Genomic DNA, 27,803 nt, shown 5'->3' with positions numbered 1-27,803 from the left:
AAGAATGACAGTATAATACAAATACAAATTCGTGACAATATGGTATTTCGTGCTCAACTGTAATCAATGAATAACTAAGGACAGCGCTTCTCAAACAGTGGACCGCGGGAAGCTCCAGAGGGAGAGAAAAAATAGGAGAAAAAGTATAGTATATTTCACAGACCTGTCTGAACATGGTATGTCCGATCAGTTTATATGCGGGTCAAGCAAAACTAGGTATCATGCATGTTGCAAAACCTGCACATATACACTATGGTGCTTTTAATGCAATTGTCGCCCATTGATCGGACATTTGCTGAATGCAGATAATTAGTTCTCAAACTTTTGTTTAACAAATTTTCGGCATTACTCCTATTTGTTTAAGATCAGTATGCTCGATCTGTATGAAAATTTTCATACAGATCGAGCATACTGATCTTATGATTTTCATTACAGATCAAGCATACTGATCTTAAACAAATAGGAGTAATGCCGAAAATTTGTTAAACAAATGATAATCTCCTATAAAAGCCTCTTAATTTACTAGTTCTCAAACTGTTTCAAAATGTGATTCAGAGCTGTGTGTTCGAATCTCATGATTTTTTTTTCATCAAAATTGACATTTTCTTAAGATTCTGGTAGATGGCCTCGAAAACAATCGGAGAGTCAAAGTAGTCTTCAAGTAAAAAAAAGGTTGAGAAGCGCTGCCTCAGTGTCTTCTCTATATAGGGGTCCTTTTATAAAGGGTTACAACAATTGTAACTTTGCCACCTTTGTACCATTTTTCAACCAATCAAGGTTACTATGGTACTAGTCTAGGAGCCTGGGGGCTTTATTCAGAATTTTTGGTGGGGAAGGTTTGACAAGCTTATCCGGGGTAAAATTGTGCGCTGATTCCAAAAATGTCACTCTTATTGACCGTACTCACGCCATTTTGGTCATTTTGGCCAAATTTTGACCAAAAATGACCATTTTGACCACTCTTTGGAAAATGGTCCCTTAACAGACTGCTTTTGTAGCCACATGCAATTAAAAGAGTCTATCTTAAGTCAAAATGCACACAGATTTCAGATAAAGTGCTTTCATTTGCCAAATCACAATAGCAGTGGTCATTTTGGCCATAATTTGGCCAAAAATGACAATTTTCATGATTTTTTGGCCGAAATGTGTTACAAATATTGATCAGAGCTACGACTGGATGTTTTTAGAAATCCACATTTATTTTCAAAATGTGCGCTGGATCATAACCATCAACCTCATGTAATTTATTCCGTCAGTTTTGACCTATGAGGGTCATTTTGGGTACTTTAGACATAACTGACCATTCGCGCAGTTTGCATTATTAACTGTTCAAATAGGCAGGAAATTGAGGTCTTCAGCATGTTTTTTCTTCTTCCCTTACAAAATGAGAATGCATTTAAATGTCCTCCATGTGTAAAATTTTATGCTGATTCCAAATATATCAGCCATAATAACCCTATTTAATATCTTGTTGTTGTAATTTTGACCACTTATGGCCCTCAAAAGGGCCAATGACATCAGTTCATTTTACTCCCAAATACTTCGAACGTTATCAGAACCATAACAAGGTGTGCTGCGACACCTAACATTGGTGTGTTAATCCTTTAAATTGAACATCTCACAAAGTATTTTGACCTTATGTAATTTATTATATCAGTTTTGACCTATGAGGGTCATTTGGGGTACTTTATACATAACTGACCCTTCACGAAGTTTTGCATAATAAAATGCACGTATACAATCATGTAGGCAGGAATTTGAGGACTCATAGCGTGTTTTATCTTCTTCCCAATATAAAATGCAAATGCATTCAAAAATCCATCTTGTGTAGAATTTTATGCAGATTCCAAATATATCAGTCTTAATGACCCTATTCAATAGCTTATGGTTATTTTGGCCACTTATGGCCCTTAAAATGACCAATGACATCAGATCATTTTACCCCCAAATACTTCGAACGTTACCAGAACCATTACAAGATGTGCTGCGACACCTAACATTGGTGTGTTAATCCTTTAAATTGAACATCTCAAAATTATTTTGACCTTATTCCATCAGTTTTGATCTATGAGGGTCATTTTTGGTACTTTAAACATAACTGACCATTCGCACATAGGCAGGAATTTGAGGTCTTCAGTGTGTTTTATCTTCTTCCCTTATAAAATGGGAATACATTTAAATGTCCATCTTGTATAGAATATTATGCTGATTCTAAATATATCAGTCTTAATTATCCTATTGAACACCTAATGGTCATTTTGGCCACTTATGGCCATAAAAATGACCAATAACATCAGTTCAATTTATCCAAAATACGTCAATGTTACCATAATCGTTTCCAGGATGTGCTGTGACATTTAACATTGGTGTATTAATCCTTTAAAATGAACATTTCAAAAGTATTTTGACCTCATGTAATTTATATCATTAGTTTTGATTTTTGACCATTTTGGGTAACTGACCATTTGTGCAATTTTGCATAATAACTGCAAATCGGCAGGAATTTGAGGTCTTCAGTTGGCTTTATCTTTCTCCTTTATAAAATGGGAATGATGCATATGTCGTTCTTGTGTAGAATTTCATGCTGATTCCCAATATGTCAGTCTTAATGACCCCATTTAACAGATTATGGTCATTTTGGCCACTTTTTGGCCCCCAAATGACCAATACCATCTGTTCAATACTTCAATTTATCCAAAAATACTTTGAATGGTTACTATAATCGTTACAAGGGTGTGCTGTGACACCTAACACTGGTGTATTAATCATTTAAATTGAGCGTCCCAAAAATATTTTTGACAACCTTGGTCATTTTGGCCAGATTGTCCCCTGCCCAATGTGTATACTAAATTAGCCTATAGTGAACATAGTGAGGAGACAATTCAGGATTGTGTTAATATTAGCATCAATTATTGTTAAATTGGAAAAGTTTGAAAGCTTTTGGGTGAAAATCAATGCAATGATTTGATCACCTTTCCTTGATAATTTCTCGTGACCACACATTATTTGATTTAAAAAGGGCTCAAATATTGCTTAATATTATTTTCAGCTTGAGCTACTACACCAATAATCAAGAGTTTAATGAATGTGATAAAAACCTTTACATCAAGTACACATAAGGTTGTTTGACCATGCACTTTGGTCATTTTCATGATTTTAGGCACATTAACCATTTTGTAATTCATGGAAACGAATTCAAGAATTATGTTAGATAGGACATATTACAAAAACTTTCTGCACCAGATTAATACAATGATTTAGAATATATCAGTCTTAATGACTACTTAGTGGTCATTTTGGTCCCTACAATTAGCAATGACAATTACATGTATCAAAAGTATTCCAATGTTCTTGCTCTATATTTTTGTAAGATTTGTTGTATCAATCATAATCAGTGACAAATTATTTAATTCAATATGATATTACTAATAGTACATAATCAAAATGTGACCATTTTGGCTACTTTGACCGTTTATCCAATGTGTGAATTTTGAAATAAACATGACAATTCTAGGTCTATGAACATGATGTAAATGCGTTCAATCCCTTTTCATGGGAAATATTAAAGACTCACCTTGAGTAAAAATTGTGCCAAATATCATGTGACTGTCTACTGTGGCCCCTTTGATCACTGTATGTTCCTAAATAGCCAGAATTATTTTCCTTCTTTAAAGTCAAATTGTACTGAGAATCATTACAAAGCAAATAGGTCACAGTGAAGTTCACAAAGAGTTTTGACTATCATTCATTTTTACAATCTTTGTTTTTTCTTGTACAGTGATTCAATTTATCCAAAAATAGTTTGAATGTTACTATAATCGTTACAAGGGTGTGCTGTGACACCTAACACTGGTGTATTAATCATTTAAATCGAGTGTCCCAAAAATATTTTTGACAACCTTGGTCATTTTGGCCAGATTGTCCCCTGCCAAATGTGTATACTAAATTAGCCTATAGTGAACATAGTGAGGAGACAATTCAGGATTGTGTTAATATTAGCATCAATTATTGTTAAATTGGAAAAGTTTGAAAGCTTTTGGGTGAAAATCAATGCCTTATTGATCAATACCAAATCTTCCCTTATAAAATGAGAATGCATTTAAATGTCCTTGTGTAGAATTTTATGCTGATTCCAAATGTATCAGTCTAAACGACCCTATTTAACAGTTTAAGGTCATTTTGGCCACTTATGACCCTTAAAATGACCAATGACATCAGTTCAATTTAGCCAAAAAATACTTTGAATCGTTAGAACGGCATACTGTGACACCTAACATTGGTGTATTAATCCTTGAAATTGAACATCTCAAAAGTATTTTGACCTCATGCAATTTATTTCATCAGTTTTGACCTATGAGGGTCACTTGGCGTACTTTAGCCACAACTTACCATTCACGCAGTTTTGCATATGATAAACTGCACATAGACAGGAATTTGAGGTCTTCAGCGTGTTTTATCTTCTTCCTATATATAACATGGAAATGCATTTAAATGTCCTTGTGTAGAATTTTATGCTGATTCCAAATGTATCGGTCTAAATGACCCTATTTAACAGTTTAAGGTCATTTTGGCCACTTATGACCCTTAAAATGACCAATGACATCAGTTCAATTTATCCAAAAATACTTTGAATGTTACCAGAATCGTTACAAAGGCATACTGTGACACATAACATTGGTGTATTAATCCTTGAAATTGAACATCTCAAAAGTATTTTGACCTCATGCAATTTATTCCATCAGTTTTGACCTATGAGGGTCACTTGGCGTACTTTAGCCACAACTGACCATTCACGCAGTTTTGCATATAATAAACTGCACATACATGACATAGACAGGAATTTGAGGTCTTCAGCGTGTTTTTATCTTCTTCCCATATAACATGGAAATGCATTCAAAAGTCCATCTTATGTAAAATGTGATGCTGATTCCAAATATATCAGTCTTAATGACCCTATTTAACAGCTTTAGGTTATTTTGGCCACTTATGTCCCTTAAAATGGCCAATAACATCAGTTCAATTTATCCAGAAATACTTCGAATGTTACCAGAATCTTAACAAGGGTGTGCTGTAATACCCAACACTGGTGAATGAATCCTTAAAATTGAGCATCCCCAAAGTTGACTACCTTGGTCATTTTGGCCACCTTGACCCCCGGCCAGCCCTGCTCATTGTGTATGTTAATTCAGGTGATATCGAACATGGTGAGGAGAAATTTTGGATTGCGTTAATATTAGCATCAATTATTGTTAAATGGGGAAGTTTGAAAGCTTCTTGGTGGAAATCAATGAAATTATTCCACACAGACCATAACTATTGGACCCTGTGGTCATTTTGACCACGTTTCCCTCAATATTGACCAGTGACCATGGACCCTAGGAATCTCCAATTAGTGGAGAGATCAGCTAAGAGAGAGACCTCGCATGCTTTGATGAGTCAAAAAGGGCTCAAATGCTGATCAGTATCATTATCAGCATGAGCTACCAATCATCGGTGAAGAGTGCTGATAATTGTGATAAAATCCTTTACATCGTGCATACATAAGGTTGTTTGACCATGGCACTGTGGTCATTTACATGATTTTAGCCACCTTGACCACACAGTAAATTTTTATGGAAACCTCACATATATGGGGCAGCAAATTCAGGAATGAGACATTTTAGCATCATTTACATGTTATTTTAAGACACTTTTCTAGATTAATGTAGATTAATGATTCCAAATATATTAGTCTTAATGACCATTTATGAGCTAGTGGTCATTTTGGTCGCTTTTGGAGGATTCAAATGTTGTTGTCGCTCCGTATTGTTAATAAGATATATTATATCAATTATTGATTTTAATATGATATGACTAATAGCACATTATCAAAATTTTGAAACCAATTTGGCCATTTTGACTATCTATCGCATGTATGACTTTTGTAAATAAACATGACAGGAGCAATTGTGGAAATGCGTTCAATCCCTTTCGATTGGAAATATTAAAAGCTCACCTTGAGTAAAAAAAATTGTGCCAAATACCTCACCATTTGGTCATTGTATGTTCATTGAGTAGCCATAACATCATTCCCTCCTTTTTTTTTTAATTATACAGATAACTATATTCTAGAGGAAGGCACTTATCCTGAACTCAAAGGTGCGTCATTACAAAGCTATTGGTCAAAGTGGATTTCACGAATAGATTTAACAATGATGCATTTTTATTATTTTTGCCATTTTGTATAATGTTTCACAAACCTCACATTGGCATGATTGGTAAAGTTGAAAGTGGAAAACTTGCCCTAAATTGTTAAAGAGTGACCAAAATTCGGCACAGAGAATAATTTCATATAGAGAATGTATTTTATTACCCAGTACGTCTTTAAAAGAATTAAGGGTACACTCTAAAAAATGAAGTGCTAATTCTGCTCTTAAAGAGCGTGTATAGTGACTGCACTTCGGAGTGCTGATTTTTCTCGTTCAAATTTGAACTAGACAAATCAGCACTTCGAAGTGCAGTCACTATACACGCTCTTTATCAGCTGAATTAGCACTTCATTTTTTAGAGTGTAAATTTGCTGCTCACCAATCATGCCAATGTGAGCTTTGTGAATCACTGTACAAGAAAAAACAAAGATTGTAAAAATGAATGATAGTCAAAACTTTTTGTGAACTTCACTGTGACCTATTTGCTTTGTAATGATTCTCAGTACAATTTGACTTTAAAGAAGGAAAATAATTCTGGCTATTTAGGAACATACAGTGATCAAAGGGGCCACAGTAGACAGTCACATGATATTTGGCACAATTTTTACTCAAGGTGAGTCTTTAATATTTCCCATGAAAAGGGATTGAACGCATTTTCATCATGTTCATAGACCTACAATTGTCATGTTTATTTCAAAATTCACACATTGGATAAACGGTCAAAGTAGCCAAAATGGTCACATTTTGATTATGTACTATTAGTAATATCATATTGAATTAAATAATTTGTCACTGATTATGATTGATACAACAAATCTTACAAAAATATAGAGCAAGAACATTGGAATACTTTTGATACATGTAATTGTCATTGCTAATTGTAGGGACCAAAATGACCACTAAGTAGTCATTAAGACTGATATATTCTAAATCATTGTATTAATCTGGTGCAGAAAGTTTTTGTAATATGTCCTATCTAACATAATTCTTGAATTCGTTTCCATGAATTACAAAATGGTTAATGTGCCTAAAATCATGAAAATGACCAAAGTGCATGGTCAAACAACCTTATGTGTACTTGATGTAAAGGTTTTTATCACATTCATTAAACTCTTGATTATTGGTGTAGTAGCTCAAGCTGAAAATAATATTAAGCAACATTTGAGCCCTTTTTAAATCAAATAATGTGTGGTCACGAGAAATTATCAAGGAAAGGTGATCAAATCATTGCATTGATTTTCACCCAAAAGCTTTCAAACTTTTCCAATTTAACAATAATTGATGCTAATATTAACACAATCCTGAATTGTCTCCTCACTATGTTCACTATAGGCTAATTTAGTATACACCTTGGGCAGGGGACAATCTGGCCAAAATGACCAAGGTTGTCAAAAATATTTTTGGGACGCTCAATTTAAATGATTAATACACCAGTGTTAGGTGTCACAGCACACCCTTGTAACGATTATACAGTGCGTATCAAAAAAAAGTTTACACTTAGAAAAAATCCTGTAAAATTATGCATTTGTAATATCGTGAAGATTTTTCCACATTTTAACATTGGTACAGATCCATTTAAGCAAATGACGTTATAATTGTCGAAAAATATTTCCGCTTGAGTGAGCACCACTTACTTTTGAAAAGTTAGTGAAAAATGATTTGCGCAGAACTTTGAAATAGTTATGCGAATAAAAGTAGACCTTAATCATGAAGAACACATGGAATTTAGCTAGTAATATTGATTTGAGGATATCTTTTACCTTTTTGTAACTTGTTTCCTTGCACAAAACACTTCGAAGAGTGCATTGCGCCCCACACCACTCCCCCACACACCGAGGCCATCGTGACGATATTTGCTTACACTGAGCTGTGATTTACATGAAATGGCTTAGGCTTGATTTTTGTTTTGTTAATCATTGTCAAGCTTGGGAAAAGTGTGGAGAAAAAAGTATCAATGAAAAGTGAAATGTAAACCCACTTTAAATGATAAGAACTTAGTGAAAAATTGCTGGAGATGTCTGATGTAAACTTTTGTTCAGATTCAGTTATGCCCCCAGATCCAGCTGGCACAAATGGGGTAAAGGTTGTGCTTACTAAGTGTTGAAATTTCAATTTGGGTGGCAAAATTGTTACAAAATGCTTGAATGTATCCGTTTTATTTCAAGTGACTAAAAGTAAAAGGGAAATGTAAGAGAAATGTTTCGCAGGGTAAGTTTGATTTCACCCTTTCCCCTTGACACGGCATGAAAATGAGCATTTCTGCGCAAACAGATTTCTGCAAGCTTTACAAAAATGGACAGTGCTCACTCAAGCGTAACATTCTGTCAAAACTTTTACTTTCATTGGATAGATGAGACCCAAAACAAAGATTATATGTGAAAATATTACCCACATGTTGTATATTTTTTAATTCCCAGGGCTTTTTCAAAGTGTAAACTTTTTTTTGATACGCACTGTAGTAACATTCAAAGTATTTTTGGATAAATTGAAGTATTGAACAGATGGTATTGGTCATTTGGGGGCCAAAAAGTGGCCAAAATGACCATAATCTGTTAAATGGGGTCATTAAGACTGACATATTGGGAATCAGCATGAAATTCTACACAAGAACGACATATGCATCATTCCCATTTTATAAAGGAGAAAGATAAAGCACACTGAAGACCTCAAATTCCTGCCGATTTGCAGTTATTATGCAAAATTGCACGAATGGTCAGTTACCCAAAATGGTCAAAAATCAAAACTAATGATATAAATTACATGAGGTCAAAATACTTTTGAAATGTTCATTTTAAAGGATTAATACACCAATGTTAAATGTCACAGCACATCCTGGAAACGATTATGGTAACATTGAGGTATTTTGGATAAATTGAACTGATGTTATTGGTCATTTTTATGGCCATAAGTGGCCAAAATGACCATTAGGTGTTCAAAAGGATAATTAAGACTGATTGCATGTGGCTACAAAAGCAGTCTGTTAAGGGACCATTTTCCAAAGAGTGGTCAAAATGGTCATTTTTGGTCAAAATTTGGCCAAAATGACCAAAAGGGCGTGAGTACGGTCAATAGGAGTGACATTTTTGGAATCAGCGCACAATTTTACCCCGGATAAGCTTGTCAAACCTTCCCCACCAAAAATTCTGAATAAAGCCCCCTGGCTCCTAGACTATACGTTTCATGCACGACTGCCTGTTCGACCATCCGTTTTCATTCGCGTCAGTGAACAAGATGGGCGGTTCCTTACAGTAGGACACGAGTTATTGATCTTCATGGTATGAAAAAGGGCTCTGCGACTGTCAGAAGGGTATTCGTATGAACCATTGGTAAGATCGATTGACTTACGGCCCTGAGACTAGGCTTCCCGAAATAAACGATCACACCTTCAAAAGAAGTCTAATGACTTAGACTTAGTATTGTAGGCGGCCATTGTTTTAACTGCATACAAGAGAATCATCATGGCACCAAATACCGATGTTCTCATAACAAAGAAGGTAAGTCTCTTGCACGCTTATAGCATTCATAGTAGGGTCCATGCCCGGGGGGGGCAGTCAAATACTTTGCTGTACACACGCGTGACCAAAAAAAAACGCGTTTAAAGGGGTGTTTTTTCAGTTTTGGACGCGGTCCGCGCGTGCACTCGCTGAGGGTATCAAAACCACCGATTTTCAAGAAAAAGGGTGGTTTTGAAAGACTGGTCAATGGTCAATCGCGGGGTCCAACGTATTTAGGGTATGTTTTTTCCCCAAAGCTCTTTTTAAAAAGACTAGCCAAACGTGTTTAGGGCATGTTTTTTCCCCCAAGCTTTTTCCCCGAGGTCATAATTTGGCGACAACTTGTTAAGGGGCCAAAATGTGTAAATAAAGCCCGCGAAAAACTTGTTTAGGTGGTTATTTTGCACCTAGTTTCGGGGGTGTTCGGAAATTCCTTGGTCACGCGTGTGCAGGCGCGGATCCAGGATTTCGAAGGGAGGGGGGCCCAAATTCGACCTGATTTTGGCGCCCCTGTGTACTTTTCGGAAAAATGGCGGCCCCCATAGGCGGCGGAAGCGGGGGGGGGGGGACGTGTCCCCTTCTAAATTTTAGGTGGGGGACGGTCCCCCCTAAATTTGTTTTTGATAAACTTTTTTTTTTTTTTTTTTCGCTGGGCAATTTGTTTTGTTTTCCTGGTTCCCCTCTAAATTCACAAGGACTACCCCTGAAACGTGTGTTGTCCCCCCTAGGTTGATGGCCTTTTTTTTTTTTTTTTTTGCTTGTCAAAAATTTTTGGTTTAGCAACTCCTAAAATTTAGGTTTAACCTTTTTGGGGGGCGCTTGTCCAATTTTTTACCTGTGTCCATCCCAAAAATTCAGTAGCACACCCCCTAATTTTTTTGGCTTCCGCCGCCAATGGCGGCCCCTCCCTCCCCCCAGGCAATCATAAGTGCCTTAAATGCATGTTGAATTATCTTATTTCATAGGCACATGAATCAGGGGCGGATTCAGCCTTTTCCAATAAAGGGGCCCGGAAATATTTTTTCAGCCACATTTTCCCCGATCGGCCGCTCGAAGATATTTTTTTTCGTTTGTTTCTTTGAAGGGGGTAGTCCTATAAGTCACCTCTTAGCTTTATTCTTTAAATCAACATAAATGTATAATATCATTATCCTTATTTTATAATGACTGCACGAAGCGCGAGCTGAAAATTTTGACATTTGTACATAAAGAATGGAAAAATTAAGAATCAGTTTTTGTAATCATGAACAGGATAGTTATACAGTATAACTAAACAATTGATGCGAGCGCAAAGTGGGAGCGGAAAAATTCTAGTTTTAGACCTAGAACGGGACACTCTATTCATTTTTCCTTAATCATGTTAATCATGAAAAAGATGAGTAAGAGGGGATCTCCCTACATTAATAATGCGAGCGCAAAGCGCGAGCAGAAAATGTTTGTATACGTGTTGAACTGATCGAAAAGTGCCTTTTAAGGACTGCTTGCATTTAGACATGAAGACATTACATATTTCATTAAAATTATTGACATTTCTACATAAAGTATGGAAAAATTAATAATCAATTTTTATAATCATGAACAGGATAGCTATACAGTATAACTAAACAATTGATGCGAGCGCGAAGTGCGAGCGGAAAAATTCTAGTTTTAGACCTAGAACGGGACACTCTATTCATGTTTCCTAAATCATGAAAAAGATGAGTAAGAGGGGATCTCCCTACATTAATAATGCGAGCGCAAAGCGCGAGCAGAAAATGTTTGTATACGTGTTGAACTGATCGAAAAGTGCCTTTTAAGGACTGCTTGCATTTAGACATGAAGACATTACATATTTCATTAATCAAATAATGCGAGCGCGAAGCGCGAGCTGAAAATTTTTGACATTTCTACATAAAGAATGGATAAATTAATAATCAATTTTTATAATCATGAACAGGATAGCTATACAGTATAACTAAACAATGGATGCGAGCGCGAAGTGCGAGCGGAAAAATTCTAGTTTTAGACCTAGAACGGGACACTCTATTCATGTTTCCTAAATCATGAAAAAGATGAGTAATGCGAGTGCAAAGCGCGAGCAGAAATGTTTGTATACGTTTTGAACTGATCGAAAAGTGCCTTTTAAGGATTGCTTGCATTTAGACATGAAGACATTACATATTTCATTAATCAAATAATGCGAGCGCGAAGCGCGAGCTGAAAATTTTTGACATTTCTACATAAAGAATGGAAAAATTAATGATCAGTTTTTGTAATCATGAACAGGATAGCTATACAGTATAACTAAACAATGGATGCGAGCGCGAAGTGCGAGCGGAAAAATTCTAGTTTTAGACCTAGAACGGGACACTCTATTCATGTTTCCTAAATCATGAAAAAGATGAGTAATGCGAGTGCAAAGCGCGAGCAGAAATGTTTGTATACGTTTTGAACTGATCGAAAAGTGCCTTTTAAGGACTGCTTGCATTTAGACATGAAGACATTACATATTTCATTAATCAAATAATGCGAGCGCGAAGCGCGAGCTGAAAATTTTTGACATTTCTACATAAAGAATGGAAAACTTTAATACAGTTTACTTAATTACAGAAAAAAACAATTCGAATCTGTACTGATTCCCAATATTTATCACGCACAAATCCATTATTCCATAAACTAAAGACTGTAACAGTATTTGACACAAATACACTTCAAAGTTTACTACTTATGTTTAAGTACGTAAATAACATGCTCCCACCTACCTTCATTCCACAATTTTTATTCTCTGAATACATCTATTCATTCATACCCTACCCGTAACTCTTCAAATTTCCATTTAACCAACCCCAAACTGCAGAAATCCATAAGACACCATGGTCCAGATTTGTGTAAGTCTGTACCAGCAGAGTCTGTAAAACAATCTTCGTGTCTTCACTCATTTAAGGCAAACGTTAAATCTATGTTATTATCAGAATATTTGAAGTAAAATTTTTGTGTCATATCCTTTTTATCGTGAATTTATTCCTCCTTCGATTTAGTCATTACCAATATCTTCATCATGACCACCATCATCTCCATGGCCTTCATCATCATCATCATATCACCGTCACCCTCAGCTTTTATCATCTTCATCTTTATGCTATAATATTGCATGAATTCATGTTTCGTATTTGATAATATATGCCAATTCTGCTTTATGAATGTATTAATTCAATTAGTATAAGTTTGGGATTGTCATTTTTCAAGCAATCTGCTTATGATGACAATCCTCCTGCAAATTGTGAATATCATATAGTTAATCATTTTTGCCTGGAATTACTTTTTTAGTACTCATTATTTATGATTCATTCCAAAAATGCTAACATATTAAGTTTTTTATGTTGTGAAAAATGTATTATACGAATGTTATGAATGCAGACGAAAACAATAAATCAAATCAAATCAATTGATGCGAGCGCGAAGTGCGAGCGGAAAAATTCTAGATTTAGACCTAGAACGGGACACTCTATTCATGTTTCCTAAATCATGAAAAAGATGAGTAAGAGGGGATCTTCCTACATTAATAATGCGAGCGCAAAGCGCGAGCAGAAAATGCTTGTTTTTGAACTGATCGATCGTTTTGAACTGATCGAAAAGTGCCTTTTAAGGACTGCTTGCATTTTGCAATGAAGACATTACATATTTTACAATCAAATAAATACGTGCGCGAAGCGCGAGCTCAAAATTTTTGACATTTCTACATAAAGAATGGAAAACTTTAATCAGTTTTTGTAATCATGAACAAGATAGCTATATAACTAAACAATTGATGCGAGCGCGAAGTGCGTTTTGAACTGATCGAAAAGTGCCTTTTAAGGACTGCTTGCATTTAGCCATGAAGACATTACATATTTCACAATCAAATTATGCGAGCGCGAAGTGCGAGCGTAAAAAAATCGAGATTTCGACCTTGAACGGGAAACTCTATTCGTGTTTTGTAAATCATGAAAGGGATGAGAAAGGGGATCTTCCTAATACGAGCACAAAGGGCGAGCAAAATTTTTTGATATTGTGATCTGAAACTGGATAACTGAATGAAAATGCGCGCCCGTGTTTCAGATTTACATCTAGAATCCAGGCATTCTAAACAATCTTTTATCATGAAAATAAAAGCGAGCGCGAAGCTCGAGCTTAAAATATTTGATATTCCGATCTGATATTTCAAACACTTTGTAGGAAACTTGTAAGGTGGATATAAATCGCACTTGATAAAGTGCTGATATGTTTCATTATTACTTTAATTTTGAGACATAGGACCTTGACATCCTTAGGACATGTTATTATATGAATATGATGACTATACATCTTCCTATTCATCTTGCTAAGCGCGAGATAAAACAAAAGAGACAATTTAATTATTAAATTGATATCTTAGTATTAATGCATAATGAGGGCGCGGAATCTGATGATATTATGGCCTGAACACTGAACATTTCAAGCATCTTTTTATTCATGAATAGGATGCATCATTAATTAGTTGATATATCTTTAACCATTAATGCGAGCGCAAATCGCGAGCCGAAATTTTTGATAAACTGTCATGAAAAGGGGATTTTAAGTAGTTTGTTATACAATCAATATTGAGACATACATAACCTGCCAATCAAAAATGCAAGCATAGCAGCGCTAGCTGATGCGTTTTGACAATCAGACCTGAAAAGGGATATTTTGAAAACTTTATGGAATACATGAAAATAATAGGTACCTGATAAATCAAATTCGCGAACGCGCAGCGCAATTGGAAAATGTTAATATTCAGACCATAAAACTGACATTTTTACAGAGCACTTTTTAAAAATCAATATGTAAATCACAAAAATTAATGAAAGTTCGATTTCCAAGGAGAAATATGTTTTGTATACTGACTTCCAAACTTGATATTTAAGCTCCGTGTTGAACAAGTTATGCGGATCACTTAACAGGCAATGCGAGCGCGAAGCGCGAGCGAAAATTTTATATAGTGACATAAAATATTTTTTCCAAGTCTTCCTCTCATCTTATTTTATTCATTCGTCTTCCTCCTTTTCTTTTTTCTTTTCCTTCCTTTTTCTTTCTCCCCCCTTTTTTTGATAGGGGGTCCGGGCCCCTCGGGTCCCCACCTGGATCCGCCTATGCATGAAGAAGAGGCAATTGAATAATGGTTTTATAATGATGTGTTCATGGATAAATGTAATATCACTTTAAAAAATAATCGATGCGAGCGGGAAACTCGAGCGATTTCTATTTTAAACATTTGATGCTTTCAATTCGTTTGACTTCTCATCAGAGTAGACCCTGCTAGAATTATGTGAGCGGGATCCAGGCGCGGATCCAGGATTTCTTAGGGGGCCCTAATTTCAAGTCAAGTAATAATCGTTCCGAAATATTGACTCCCATTGCCGAATGGGTAATGTCTAGTTCAGTTACTTCTCACAGAAACCTCTCTTGCATTGTAGGCATTCTTCGTTCTTGTGGGTACTCCCATTATTTTTTTCTTTTCTACTTTTTGCTTCAGGGGTTGAAAAAAACTAAATTGTGTATTCTGCATGAAAGAAAATTAATATTTTATCTTGGGTAAGATATTCTTGAAAAAGATATGAATTTACATGCTTTTTATTATATAGGTGAGGTAGATTCAGTAGTCAGCACTCAGCATTTACTAATTGGGAGTGCACTGCCTACTTTGATCTTTAAGTGTTTGGATATATTATATAATCTTTTGTTATTCGCTTGAATTCCATTCAAAACAGTGAGTTGTCTTGTCAATCCTAATCAGCAAACATTGGCTCTTCCGCTCTTGCAACAATCATATAAAGTATCAAAAGGTTATGCATCTTATAATCTTGCTCAAATTTTATATACTCCAAATAGATTTTCAAAAGAAACAAAATGCGTGTAAACGGTGTATATAAAAAGAATATAAGATACTAAAGATAAATTACTGTAAAATATACTTTATTGTCAGTGTCTTTATAAATATGAAAACAATGCTCTTAAGTTCGCATCATTTTGGACGATAAGTTCTTATCTCTCTCTTTCATACAATACTAGTGAAACATGAATTCCAAGGTCCCATGTATCTTGTACACATCAACTATTTCAAGATGTAACAATAAATGTAAATGATAGCAATGCAGTTTAGGCCTGAGCAAATCCACGTAATATTTTCAGTGGAATTCGTTAAAAAAAATAAAACGTGATTTCCCACTGTAGGTTGGAAACGAAAAGGTGTCGTATCATCAACTGTATATAGCTGTCTTTTACGCATTACTACATGAAACAAACAATATAGGAACGATATAAACCATAGAGTTATTTCAGTTATTTGAGTATTTGACGATTCGTCAAAAAATAAAAAACGCATCCGAAACTTTCACCATTACAATGAAAGAATCATTTATTCTTTTACATATTGCACACTAAAAAATAAAGGTTCAAAATTGAACCCCGAAAGGTTCTTGCAAAATCAGCACCCTATGGGTTCAAAAATTGAACCCCTGATTTGGGGTTTAAAAATTGAACCCTGCGGTTGGGGTTCATTTTTGCACCCTGCGGGTTCAAAACTGCACCCCTAAATTTCAAATTGAACCCCTAGTGGTGCAATTTTGAACCCGCAGGGTGCAAAAATGAACCCCAACCGCAGGGTTCAATTTTTAAACCCCAAATCAGGGGTTCAATTTTTGAACCCATAGGGTGCTGATTTTGCAAGAACCTTTCGGGGTTCAATTTTGAACCTTTATTTCTTAGTGCTTGCAAGTAAACTTCAAAATTTCTGTAAATAATATCTATCAATATGTCCATCAGTGTTGTAGTCAAGGCTCAAACCTCCAAGGCCAAGGCTTTAATACCCAAGACCAAGGCTTCAATCCCCAAGCCATGCCTAAAAACCTTTTATTCTTTTACATATTGCACACTAAAAAATAAAGGTTCAAAATTGAACCCCGAAAGGTTCTTGCAAAATCAGCACCCTATGGGTTCAAAAATTGAACCCCTGATTTGGGGTTTAAAAATTGAACCCTGCGGTTGGGGTTCATTTTTGCACCCTGCGGGTTCAAAACTGCACCCCTAAATTTCAAATTGAACCCCTAGTGGTGCAATTTTGAACCCGCAGGGTGCAAAAATGAACCCCAACCGCAGGGTTCAATTTTTGAACCCCAAATCAGGGGTTCAATTTTTTAATCCATAGGGTGCTGATTTTGAATCAACCTTTCGGGGTTCAATTCTGAACATTTATTTCTTAGTGCTTGCAAGTAAACTTCAAAATTTCTGTAAATAATATCTATCAATATGTCCATCAGTGTTGTAGTCAAGGCTCAAACCTCCAAGGCCAAGGCTTTAATACCCAAGACCAAGGCTTCAATCCCCAAGCCATGCCTAAAAACCTCAGGGCCAAGGCATTTCAAACTTTCAATATATGGAACAATGAGCCAACAACAAGGCGGCAGTTCGAATATCAGTTCGGCGCCCCTACATCATGTACATGTAGGTCGATCATCAATTTGCCCCCCCCCCCTTCGAACATCATTTTGGCATCCCTTCGAACTCAATTTGCCTTCCTTTATTCGAATATCATTTCGCCCTCCTAGCTCGAGTATTAATTTTGCGCCCCCCTAGTTTGAACATCAATTCGGCGCCCCCTAGTTCGAGTATCAATTTGGCGCCCCCACTTCGAACATCATTTCGACGCCCTCCTAGATCGAATATCAATTCGGCGCCCCTAAATGTAGGTCCAACATCAATTTGGCGCCCCTAGTTGAATATTAATTTGGCGCCCCTACATGTAGGTCGATCATCAATTCGCCCCCCCCCCCCCCGTTCGAACATAATTTCGGCCCCTAGTTCGAACATCATTTTGGCATCCCTTCGAATTCAATTTGCCTTCCCTAGTTCGAATATCCTCCCCCCTCCTAGCTCGAGTATTAATTTTGCGCCCTCGAACATCGTTTCGGCCCCCTTTCCCAGATCGAGTAATGATTTGGCGCCCCCAGTTCGAACACCATTTTAACATCCCTTCGAACATCATTTCGGCGCCCTCCTAGTTTGAATATCAATTCGGCGCCCCTAAATGTAGGTCCAACATCAATTTGGCGCCCCTAGTTCGAATATCAATTCGGCGCCCCTACATGTAGGTCGATCATCACTTCGGCCCCCCCCCCCCCCCCGTTCAAACATCAATTCGGCCCCCAGTTCGAACATCATTTTGGCATCCCTTCGAACATCATTTCGGCGCCCTCCTAGTTCGAATATCGATTCGGCGCCCCTACATGTAGGTCCAACATCAATTTGGCGCCCTAGTTCGAATACCATTTCGCCCCCCCCCCCCTAGCTCGAGTATCAATTTGGCGCCCCCAGTTCCAACATCAATTTGGCGCCCCTTCGTCGAACATTAATTCGCCCCCCCCCCCCGTTCAAACATCAATTCTGCCCCCCAGTTCGAACAGCATTTTGACATTCTTTCGAACATCATTTCAGCGCCCTTTAATTGGTTCGAACATCATTTTCTTTCCTCCTCTTCCTCTTTTTTTCTTCTCGTCCTTCCCCTCTTCCTCTCCCCTTTTCTTCTCTTCTTTCCCCTTTCTCTCTTTCTTTTTTCTTCTCTTCTTTCTTCCCTCTTCCTCTTTCTCCCTTTTTCTCATTTTCCCCTTTTCCTCTCTCTTTTCACCCTCTTCCTCTTTTTTTCTCCCCCTCCCCTCCCCTCCCTTTTCTTCTCTTCCTTCCCCCACTTCCTCTTTTTTCTCTTTCTTTCCCCTTTTCTTTTCTCCTTTTTTCTTCTTTTCTTTCCCCTCTTTTTCTTCTTTTCTTTCCCCTCTCTTTTTTCTTTCCTCCCACTTCCCCTCTCTCCCTTTTCTCCTTTTCTTTCCCCTCTTCCTCTTTTTCCCCCTCTCTCCCTCCCTCCCTTTTCTTCTCTTCCTTTCCCCTTTTCTTCCCCTTCTCTCTCTTTTTTCCTCTTCTTTCTTCCCTCTTCCTCTCTTTCCTTTTTTCTCCTTTTCCTCTCTCTTCCCCTCTCTTCCTCTTTTTTCTTCTCCCTCAGTCCCCTCCCTTTTTCTTCTCTTCCTTCCCCCTCTTCCTCTTTTTTCTCTTTCTTTCCCCTCTTTTTCTCTTTTTTCTTTCCCTTCTTCTTTTCTTTCCCCTCTTTTTTTTCTTCTCTTCTTTCCTCCCTCTCCCTCCCCCTTTCTTTTCTTCTCTTCCTCCTTTTCTTTCCTCTTTTTCCTCTCTCTCCTTTTCTTCTCTTCCTTTCCCCTCTTCCCCTCTCTTTTTTTTCTCCTTTTCCTTTCCCTCTCTTTTTCCTTCTCTTCCTTTCCCCCTTTCCTCTCTCTTTTTTCCCTCTTCTTCCTTCCCCCTCTTCCTCTCTCTCCCCCCTCTTCTTTTCCCCTTTCCTCTCTCTTTTCCTTTTTTCTTTCCCCCCTTTTCTTTTTTTCTTCCTTTCTTCTTTTTCTTCTTTTTTCCCCTCTTCCCCTCTTTTTCTCTTTCTTTCCCTCTCTCTTTTTTTTAGCCGAAGGGGGGGGCAAGGCCCCCTCGGCCCCCCAAGTATCCGCGCCTGCCGCGTGTGTACAGCAATATATTTGACTGCCCCTCCCCCGGGGGTCCATGCCCGGAGGGGCCTCTTCCATTCACGAGTGGATACCATGCGCGACCATGGGGTCTCGAAAAGCACCCTAAACACGTAATTTCCACATTCTGAAAATGCACCCCTGAACAAGTATTGGCGTGTGAAACCCTACCCTTAACAAGTATTAGAAACAAAACGATACTCTTGGCAAATATTCCCTGAAATGAACCCTAAACAAGTACAGGAATGTTTTATTGTTACGGGTCCTTCGGTCGTCTGCTTTACCTTATTGGTTTAGTACGACCCCACCTTCTACACCTCGCGCAAATCAGACTCTAAACACGAAGTGTTGGGGCAAAAAGGACATCCTTTATAAAACAGTTTAATTTTGTTTTATCATCCCCGCAAATTAGACCCTAAACACGTAATTTTCCTAGCGAAATGGATACCCTTTTTTCATTATTTTTGTGTTTTTGACACCCTTATCACGTTACGTACGTAACGTGCCCTATCGTGAAAAAGGCATCCTTTTTAAGTGTTTTTTTGGTCGCGCATGGTATCCACTCGTCAATGTAAGTGGCCCCCGGGGGTCCATGCTACAGGCAGGACATTGTCCATTTGTGTAGGTCTGATTTTGTCACCTATACGTTTTACATAGCCAGTTTGAAAGCATTTCACTCATGTGTCACTGGTATGCATGCCCTGGAGCCCGTAACACAAAGGTTTGCGATGGATTGCAAATATAAAAGAACCGCACCGGTTGGTCCCTGGTCGGGATTTTTAACCAAATGCGCGTGTAACATTGATATCGATTGGTCAGTTCATTTAGCGATTGATCGCTAATCTTTGTGTTACGGAGCCCTGGTTTGAGCGTCTTGTCAGATTCAAAGGAGGGATGTTACACCCGACAACAAATGTAACAACGCCACAAACGTATTGAGACTTTACCCAAATTTGATAACACCCACAGAATAACGCACTTTAACCACAAATGCCTGGGATAATACTTCGCCCCCCCCCTATTCGAATTATAACATGATATCTAGTATGTACCACACAAAAGTTTAAAATAGGGACTTTCAGCTGGAACTAAACTTTGGTCATAAAATTGGGGTCTCCGGAACGGCCCTTGTATCAGTAATAAAAATGCAATGCTCTGGAACAGACTTCATCAAATATTGGCGTCTCTAGAACCATTGGCGGCGGAGCAGAAGATTATCTTTTGTGTTTGGGGGGGACGGCTATTGTTGCGTCCCCCCCCCCAAACACAAAAGATAATCCTCTGCTCCGCCGCATATGTCTAGAACTCATTCTATCGGAGCATGGTAGCAGCTATGAATAGCGCACTGGAATGAGAAATACAAATCTAAGGGTCTCTGGAATGAGGGAAATAGTAATTTCTATGGCTTTCTAAATAATTGGTGATGTTCTGGAACGGAAAGTTAAGCCCCAGTCACATATAAACACGGATCCTCACGGATCAACACGGCAATGCCGGCATGATCCGGGGAGGTCCGGGATAGTTTTGCCCCGGATGACTGTAAACACGGCATCAACACGGCAGCTTCACACGGATCAACACGGACCATGCCGGCAGAGCACGTCGTCAACACGGACCGACACGTCAGCAACACGGACCTACACGTCAGCTACACGGACCAACACGTCAGCAACACGGACCAACACGTCAGCTACAAGGACCAACACGGACAATCACGTCAGCTACACGGACCAACACGTCAGCTACACGGACCAACACGTCAGCTCAAGGACCAACACGGCAGCTATATTGACCAGCACGGCAAATGAAAATCTGTTCATAATAATGAGCTGATATTTATTTATTTATTTATCTATTTTTTTCATCCTTGTCGCAACATTATATTATGTTGTTTTTTAAAAAAATATCGAAACTCAAAACTTCCTTAACCAGTAAAAACGCTGTTTTTATACAACACAGTTTATAGTTTTAACAGTAGTTGTTAAGTACTTTAAATCTTGAACGACAAATCTAATTTCGATTTGATATTACTTTATTGAAATCAAAACAAAGGAAAGAAATTTACAAAGTCAATACGAAAACATAATAAAAATTAAGATAGGCCCAAGTCATGATGTACAATGATGTACAACTTAATGTACAATTTCGATGTAACAGGTACATAACATATACATATAACATATTTTAAAAGAATGAAATGTGAAATAATAATAACAGACAAAGTTGAGGTAAATATTAGAAAAAAAGAGAAAAAAATATTCATATATGCAATTAGTTTACAAATATTAGGTTAGGGCCAATCTCCAAAGCGTGAGAAAATATCCTGGATCATTTAGTCATCGATTTAATCATAAATAAATTAAGCATGTTTGTGTCAACTGTTTAACTACCTGACTACTGAAAAGTTCATATGAGTAAATAGCGTTGTAAAGAATTGATGGGGGAAAAAAGAACACGGACTTCCAAGGATACTCCAGGCAGTCACACGGACCTAAACGGCAGCTATACGGACCTACACGGCAGCCACACGGACCTACATGGCAGCTACACGGACCATCCCGGATGGCTTTGATAACCCGGCTGTCCATGGATGACGCCGTATGTTTTTGACAGTCAAAAACTGCCGTGTTGGCCTCCCGGACGTTCAAGGACCAACACGGACCACCCCGGACCTCCAAGGATGCCCAAGGCGCCAACACGGATCTCTCCCCGGACCACCCCGGATCAGATCCGGGATGGTCCGGGGTCTATATGTGACTGAGGCTTTAGGCTGAAAATGGAAGTCTCGACCGCGGCATACGTATCGTACATTTATAACATGAACCCCCTGCGATACCTTGGCGTGAGTGCACCAACAATTGCAACGATGATTTTACCCACAAAATTTGATTGAATATCTTGTCAAATCTAGGACCCTGTATAGGGCCATCCTCCTCCTCCCCACCATTCATTATCATCATCACCATCATCATCGTCATCATCACCACCATCATCATCCCCGTCATCATCATCATCCCCATCATCATCACCATCGTCATCACCACCACCATCATCATCACCATCATCATCATCACCACCACCATCATCATCCCCATCATCATCATCGTCATCACCATCATCACCATCATCATCATCCCCATCATCATCATCGTCATCATCGTCATCACCATCATCATCATCCCCATCATCACCATCATCATCGTCATCACCACCACCACTACCACCTCCATCATCATCACCATCATCATCGCCATCATCCCCATCATCATCGTCATCATCACCACCACCATCTCCATCATCATCACCATCATCATCCCCATCATCATTATCATCACTATCATCATCATCATCACCACCACCACCACTATCATCATCATAAATTCATCAAAGCATCCTTGCTATCATCTTCATCCCCATTGACTCCTTTCTTATCCTCGTCATCACTATCACTTATATTTTTTATATCATTATTTTGCTGCCAGGTGTTCTTTGATATTTCTATTGGAGGTGTACCGAATGGTAGGATTGAGATTGGTCTCTGTGGACATGTTGTCCCGAAGACGACAAAAAACTTTTATCAACTGGCTACAAATGAGGTAAGGAAGAAATGCTCCTAAAAGTAGAGTTTGCCGATGGCGTCATTATCATGGAAGCCTCTAATTTGCGAGTTTGCGAGATATTTCATCTTGTCAAATCAACATCTTGGCCTTATCATTAAAATCACTTTAAACTAACTCCGTAATTACCGAGTGATCGATTTCACAGTTTCAATTTCTTACTGTGGGTCGATTTCTGTATGCGAACACAGTGTGTTTGTTTTATGTTTACTGTGCTCTTTCCTGATTCATCGATGGTGAAGACAATAATCTATTTATACTTCCTACACAATTATGAATGATTTGAGAGCCGAATGAGCTGAAGTCTGATATTTCTACTGTTAGTGATTATATAACATTTGGCTGTCCATACTTTAACCACAACTTTAAACCTGATTTTAAGTTAAACCCGACTTCAGAGTACGGGCCATTCTGTTCACGCAGTTGACTATATTCTTTCCTGCATGGTATCCCTCTTCCCTCCCTTTCAAACTCGTGTTCTGAAAATTTTGTTTGTCGATCTATATAATTGTGATTAATGTAAAAGGCGCCAACTTTGTCAATATTATGTCTTCCTAGCCTTACACACTTCACATTTATCAGAGATATCCAATCGCCATAAACCTAACATCCTCAAACTAAGTTACCCAGCAATTTCAAGTTGAAATGTTTGAATTTATTTTCTTTTATTCAAATGCATCTAAAAGACATTTTCCCAATTCTTTAGAATTATTTACTATGTCGGACCGTCATCATGGTCAATAATTTTGTAATGATGTTTTCAATGAATGTTTAAACTTTATGTTTTATTCAAAATCTATTTTGTAGATGGGGTTCGGTTTCAGGGGAAGTAAATTTCACCGAGTAATCAAGGATTTTATGATACAAGGGGGTGATTTCACAAATGGAGATGGAACTGGAGGTATGTCATTTACAGTATTATGCACTGTAAAAACTGCGGTGTTAAAACTTACACCAATTGGTGTTAATAGAGGACCACACCCTGAGATGTTAAAATTACACCCTAGAGATTAAATAAACATTAAATGTAACAACAAAAGGTGTTGTAATAACACCTATAGGTGTAAAACTAACACCACCAATTTAACACTGGTGTAAAATAACTGGTGCGATCCTCTATGTACACCGGTTAACACCACAATTTTTGCTGTGTGGAACAAAGGGGGGACAGAGGGGAGAGGGGGTAGAAAGAAGGATAAAAGGAGACGTTTAGGAGCCATGGAATTATCAATTATCCTAGTAATTCAATTGCGGAAAAAATATGACACCACCTTCAGGTCGTTCTACCCTACCAAAATATCATGGCGTCGCTCCTCGATGAGTAGTATTTCTTATCATTCAATTTGCTATTTGAAGTAATTGACATGCAGCATTCAAGTTAAAACATTTGTTGCTAGTTATTCAAAGTACATTATATTCTATTGGATATATTTTACATGCTTTGTAGAGCTTGTGAACTTACCCTTCGAGTTATTAGCGAGTTTTTGCACTGCTATATATTACGCATCACGAATTTAAGAACACAGTAAATGTATTGAAAATGACAATGAACAGCTGGGAGGTCTTTGTAGAAAATTGGTAAATCGGAACAGCAGTTTTGTCCTAAGTTTTGAAGCTGATGAGAAAATGAAAATATATTGTTTGTCCAAAATCCAGGACGAGGCTGCTGTTTTAATTCAGCAATTTCGACAATGACTTCTTAGATGCTCATTGTCTACGTTCTACGTGGCGGTGCTAAATCTCGCTTATGATTTAATTTGTTTCGCAGTGTCATATACGCCGACTGTAACTTAATAAAGTTTGCATATTTGTTATTACAAAACCAGGTAAGAGTGTCTACGGTGATAAATTTCCTGATGAGAACTTCGAACTAAGCCACTATGGAGCAGGATGGCTAAGTATGGCTAATGCAGGAAAGGACACCAATGGTTCTCAATTTTTCCTTACTACAGTCAAGACACCATGGCTTGATGGTAGACATGTAGTCTTTGGGAAAGTCTTGGAAGGAATGGTGAGTAGAATGTTTATAGGAAAGTTTTACCGATCTGGTTGCCAGTTTTTCCTTTCTCCTACTGCTTCTATTCACATCCTCCTCCTCATTTTACTTCTTCTTCTCCCCCTCCTTCTTTTTTCTTCTTCTTTGTCTTCTTCTTGTTCTTCTACTTCCTCTTCCTCCTTCTTCTGTTTCGCTTTCCCTAGATTATCGAGAAGAAAATTGTGCATTGTTGGAATTAACTTTATGTCATCACATCGTGTTGTCGCGTCGGGCAATCGCGTATACCAACCATCGATGATGGGCCTCCTAAATTCCAAGAACGTCGGGTCCAGTTTACCCAAGCCTATATTCGATAATTTTGCTATATGTATATATGTATGTTTTTTACAAAACATCGAGTAAATTGGACCCGACCTTTCTTGAACAGAAGGGGCCCTATTCTAGAATGTTCGGGTTTCGCGACTGCCCGACCCGACGCAACATCCTGATGTGATGACACAAGCCTAAATTTTGTACTTAAGATTAATTGTATTCATATTTTTTCTTTATTCAGGAAATTGTGAAAAAAATTGAGAATGTGCAAACGGACGGAAGTGACAAGCCTTTAGAGGATTGTATCATCCATGATAGTGGTTCTCTTCCAGTCGATAAACCTTTTTTTGTATTGAAACAAGCCGTTGAGACCGAATAATAGTAGACCAAATGGGTATAGCCTATATTGTATTAGATTATCTGCTAAGTATATACCAACTTCTTGTAGACCAATAAACTGGACATTCTGACTGTATAAACATTACAGGTATCAAACAATCATAAGCCAAAAATGTCAGCAAAATTGGATTGATGTAGAATAATAACAATAAAAACAAGATTTTGATATGTGCATATTTTATCACAAAAACGTGTATGCCCCGTAGACTAATATGAGAGAGTCGATAATATCAAAATAACCAAATCGTATTGCAATACTTTAGAAAAAGGGTTACAACAAAGGCAATTCCACAAGTTCAGAAAGGTATTGAATTCTGTTCCGCATTATGATGAGGAATTAAGATACACATTTCATATTGCATATAATAGAATTAACAAGAAATAGGTGAAGTTTCCTTTTTTATCATTCGCCTACCGACCAGGATGAAATGTTTTTAATTCTTTATATCACATCCTATTTTGATGACATTTTGATTGATTTATTTCCCTTTTTATACTCAAACTTTTTGTAGGATTAAAATCCTCCTCTGATGGACTCTCTGGCTGCTTTATAAAACTACCCAGCATTATGGCAAAACTACTCACCTTTCTAGTTTATCCGATTTTAACAAGTTTATTTGGAAGCCAAAAAAAAAGTCATGAACATGCCCATGTTGCACTATTTTCCGCTTCAGTTTTGGAGTAGAAGGGGGCGGGGGGTTAAAACATAACGTAAATCTTCTTTTTTTATCAAATCGTGGATTAACAGACATGCAAGCCCCTGTACCATTTGCTTGGAGAGAATTATTTAAAGTTGTAAACCATCTCTTAATAATTGTCTGAGAAAAAATCATACGTAGATCTCTGTATAAATATACATTAATGATATTTTACAAGACAAACTGCAATGTATTTTCGAAATATTTTCACGTGTTTTTTTTTTATTATTTTGTCGATTTCGCTTTCGATCGGTCAATATGCATGATATGTATGCCGTGTCATTTCGCCAATAGAACAAATTGTAGATCGGCCTTTTTTAAAATGACTTTATGATTTTGGTATATTAATTTTATTTGGACGCCCCTAAATAACTTGAAATCTATTACACAATGTTATGTTAAGTGAGTATAATGTATGGTAGTTCTGAAAAAAAAAACCTGATGCCAAAAGAGAACCATCTCTTAGTGCATTAAAGTATCTTGGATTTGATCTGTCGTACACTATAGCATTAAATCTACTATTTTCCTGAATTACTTCCTGCCTGAGTTTTTTTTTCTACTTGTACGTCTGCTTTGTTCATCGTTTTATGTTGTGAGTATAACAAAAGAATGATAAATTATTTTTTTAATAGAAATAGGCCTACTTACCATTGAAGTATTGAGTGATAGAGGTAGAAAGAGAGAGAAAGATGTAGGGAGAGAGAGGGAGAGAGAGAGAGGAAGGAGGGGGGAGAAAGGGGGAGGCGGGGGGAGGGAGTGTTAAGATAGTAGGGATTTCATAATCATCATTCTACTAATTATCATAAATCATAATTATCATTTGTTATCGTGGTTGTTGGATATCATGTTTCTTATGACTTTCTTTCGTTAGTTTATGTTAATATTTTTGTAGTACATAATAACTGTTTAATCACCATTAATCTATTTTATTTACCAATGCGCAGAACCAAGGGGGGGGGGTTGGCTTCGATAGGTCTTTGGCGTTTGCTAATCCATCCACTGCATATTGGTTCTACTCTTTCTTATTGTCATTGTGTTGACTTGTTTATGTATTTATTGTTCTTTTTACTGTTTATATTTCCTTTTAATGGACGTGAATGAATGAAATCAATTGAATTTAGTTAAATTATTTTCGGATTTTCCTGGTGTATTCTGCAATATGAATTCATATTTGCATTTATTATGTTAGCGCTGATCGGTTTCCGTGCGTGCGATAGGATTTTGGTCTAAAATTTTCATTGATTTTTCATTTGATTTAGAAAGTGGCCACTACATATCTAGTATTTTTTAGTTAGTGCCTGGCATTATTTTTTTCCATCATCATTGGCATGAATATCGTCACTATTATCTAGTCTTATACACGTCGTTAAAAATGATGAGTGTGTTATGATTAGACATTTTCAGGGGGGGGGGGTGCGTGGTGTAAAAAAAAATTTTTTTTTTAATTGTCAAAAGTTACCACCAACAAAGATTAGTTAGCAAAAGAAAATGACAATACAAATAGCAAAAAAATAAATAGATTAAAAAAATTCCGGATATATGGCATGGGCT

The 27,803-nt window shown here is 37.3% G+C and overlaps 1 protein-coding gene across 1 annotated transcript; it reads left to right on the top strand.

The window, feature by feature from the left end:
• Nucleotides 1–9,598: 9,598 nt before the first annotated feature.
• LOC121416334 (peptidyl-prolyl cis-trans isomerase B-like) lies at nt 9,599–26,783 on the top strand. Its single transcript, XM_041609901.1, has 5 exons — nt 9,599–9,682; nt 22,713–22,826; nt 23,655–23,748; nt 24,674–24,858; nt 25,397–26,783. The coding sequence occupies exons 1-5, from the start codon at nt 9,647–9,649 to the stop codon at nt 25,532–25,534; spliced, it is 567 nt and encodes a 188-aa protein (XP_041465835.1). The 5' UTR covers nt 9,599–9,646; the 3' UTR covers nt 25,535–26,783.
• The last annotated feature ends 1,020 nt before the right edge of the window (nt 26,784–27,803 follow it).

The sequence above is a fragment of the Lytechinus variegatus genome, chromosome 5 (assembly GCF_018143015.1).
Source record: "Lytechinus variegatus isolate NC3 chromosome 5, Lvar_3.0, whole genome shotgun sequence".
NCBI lineage: Eukaryota > Metazoa > Echinodermata > Echinoidea > Temnopleuroida > Toxopneustidae > Lytechinus > Lytechinus variegatus.
This window is presented reverse-complemented; position numbering and strand designations above follow the sequence as displayed.

Excerpts from the sequence above, each read along its gene's own strand:
- LOC121416334 (XM_041609901.1), top strand. The coding sequence starts at position 9,647 with ATGGCACCAAATACCGATGTTCTCATAACAAAGAAG. Across the intron at positions 9,683-22,712 it reads ATGTTCTCATAACAAAGAAG|GTGTTCTTTGATATTTCTAT; the intron begins GTAAGTCTCTTG and ends TTTTGCTGCCAG. Across the intron at positions 22,827-23,654 it reads ATCAACTGGCTACAAATGAG|ATGGGGTTCGGTTTCAGGGG; the intron begins GTAAGGAAGAAA and ends TCTATTTTGTAG.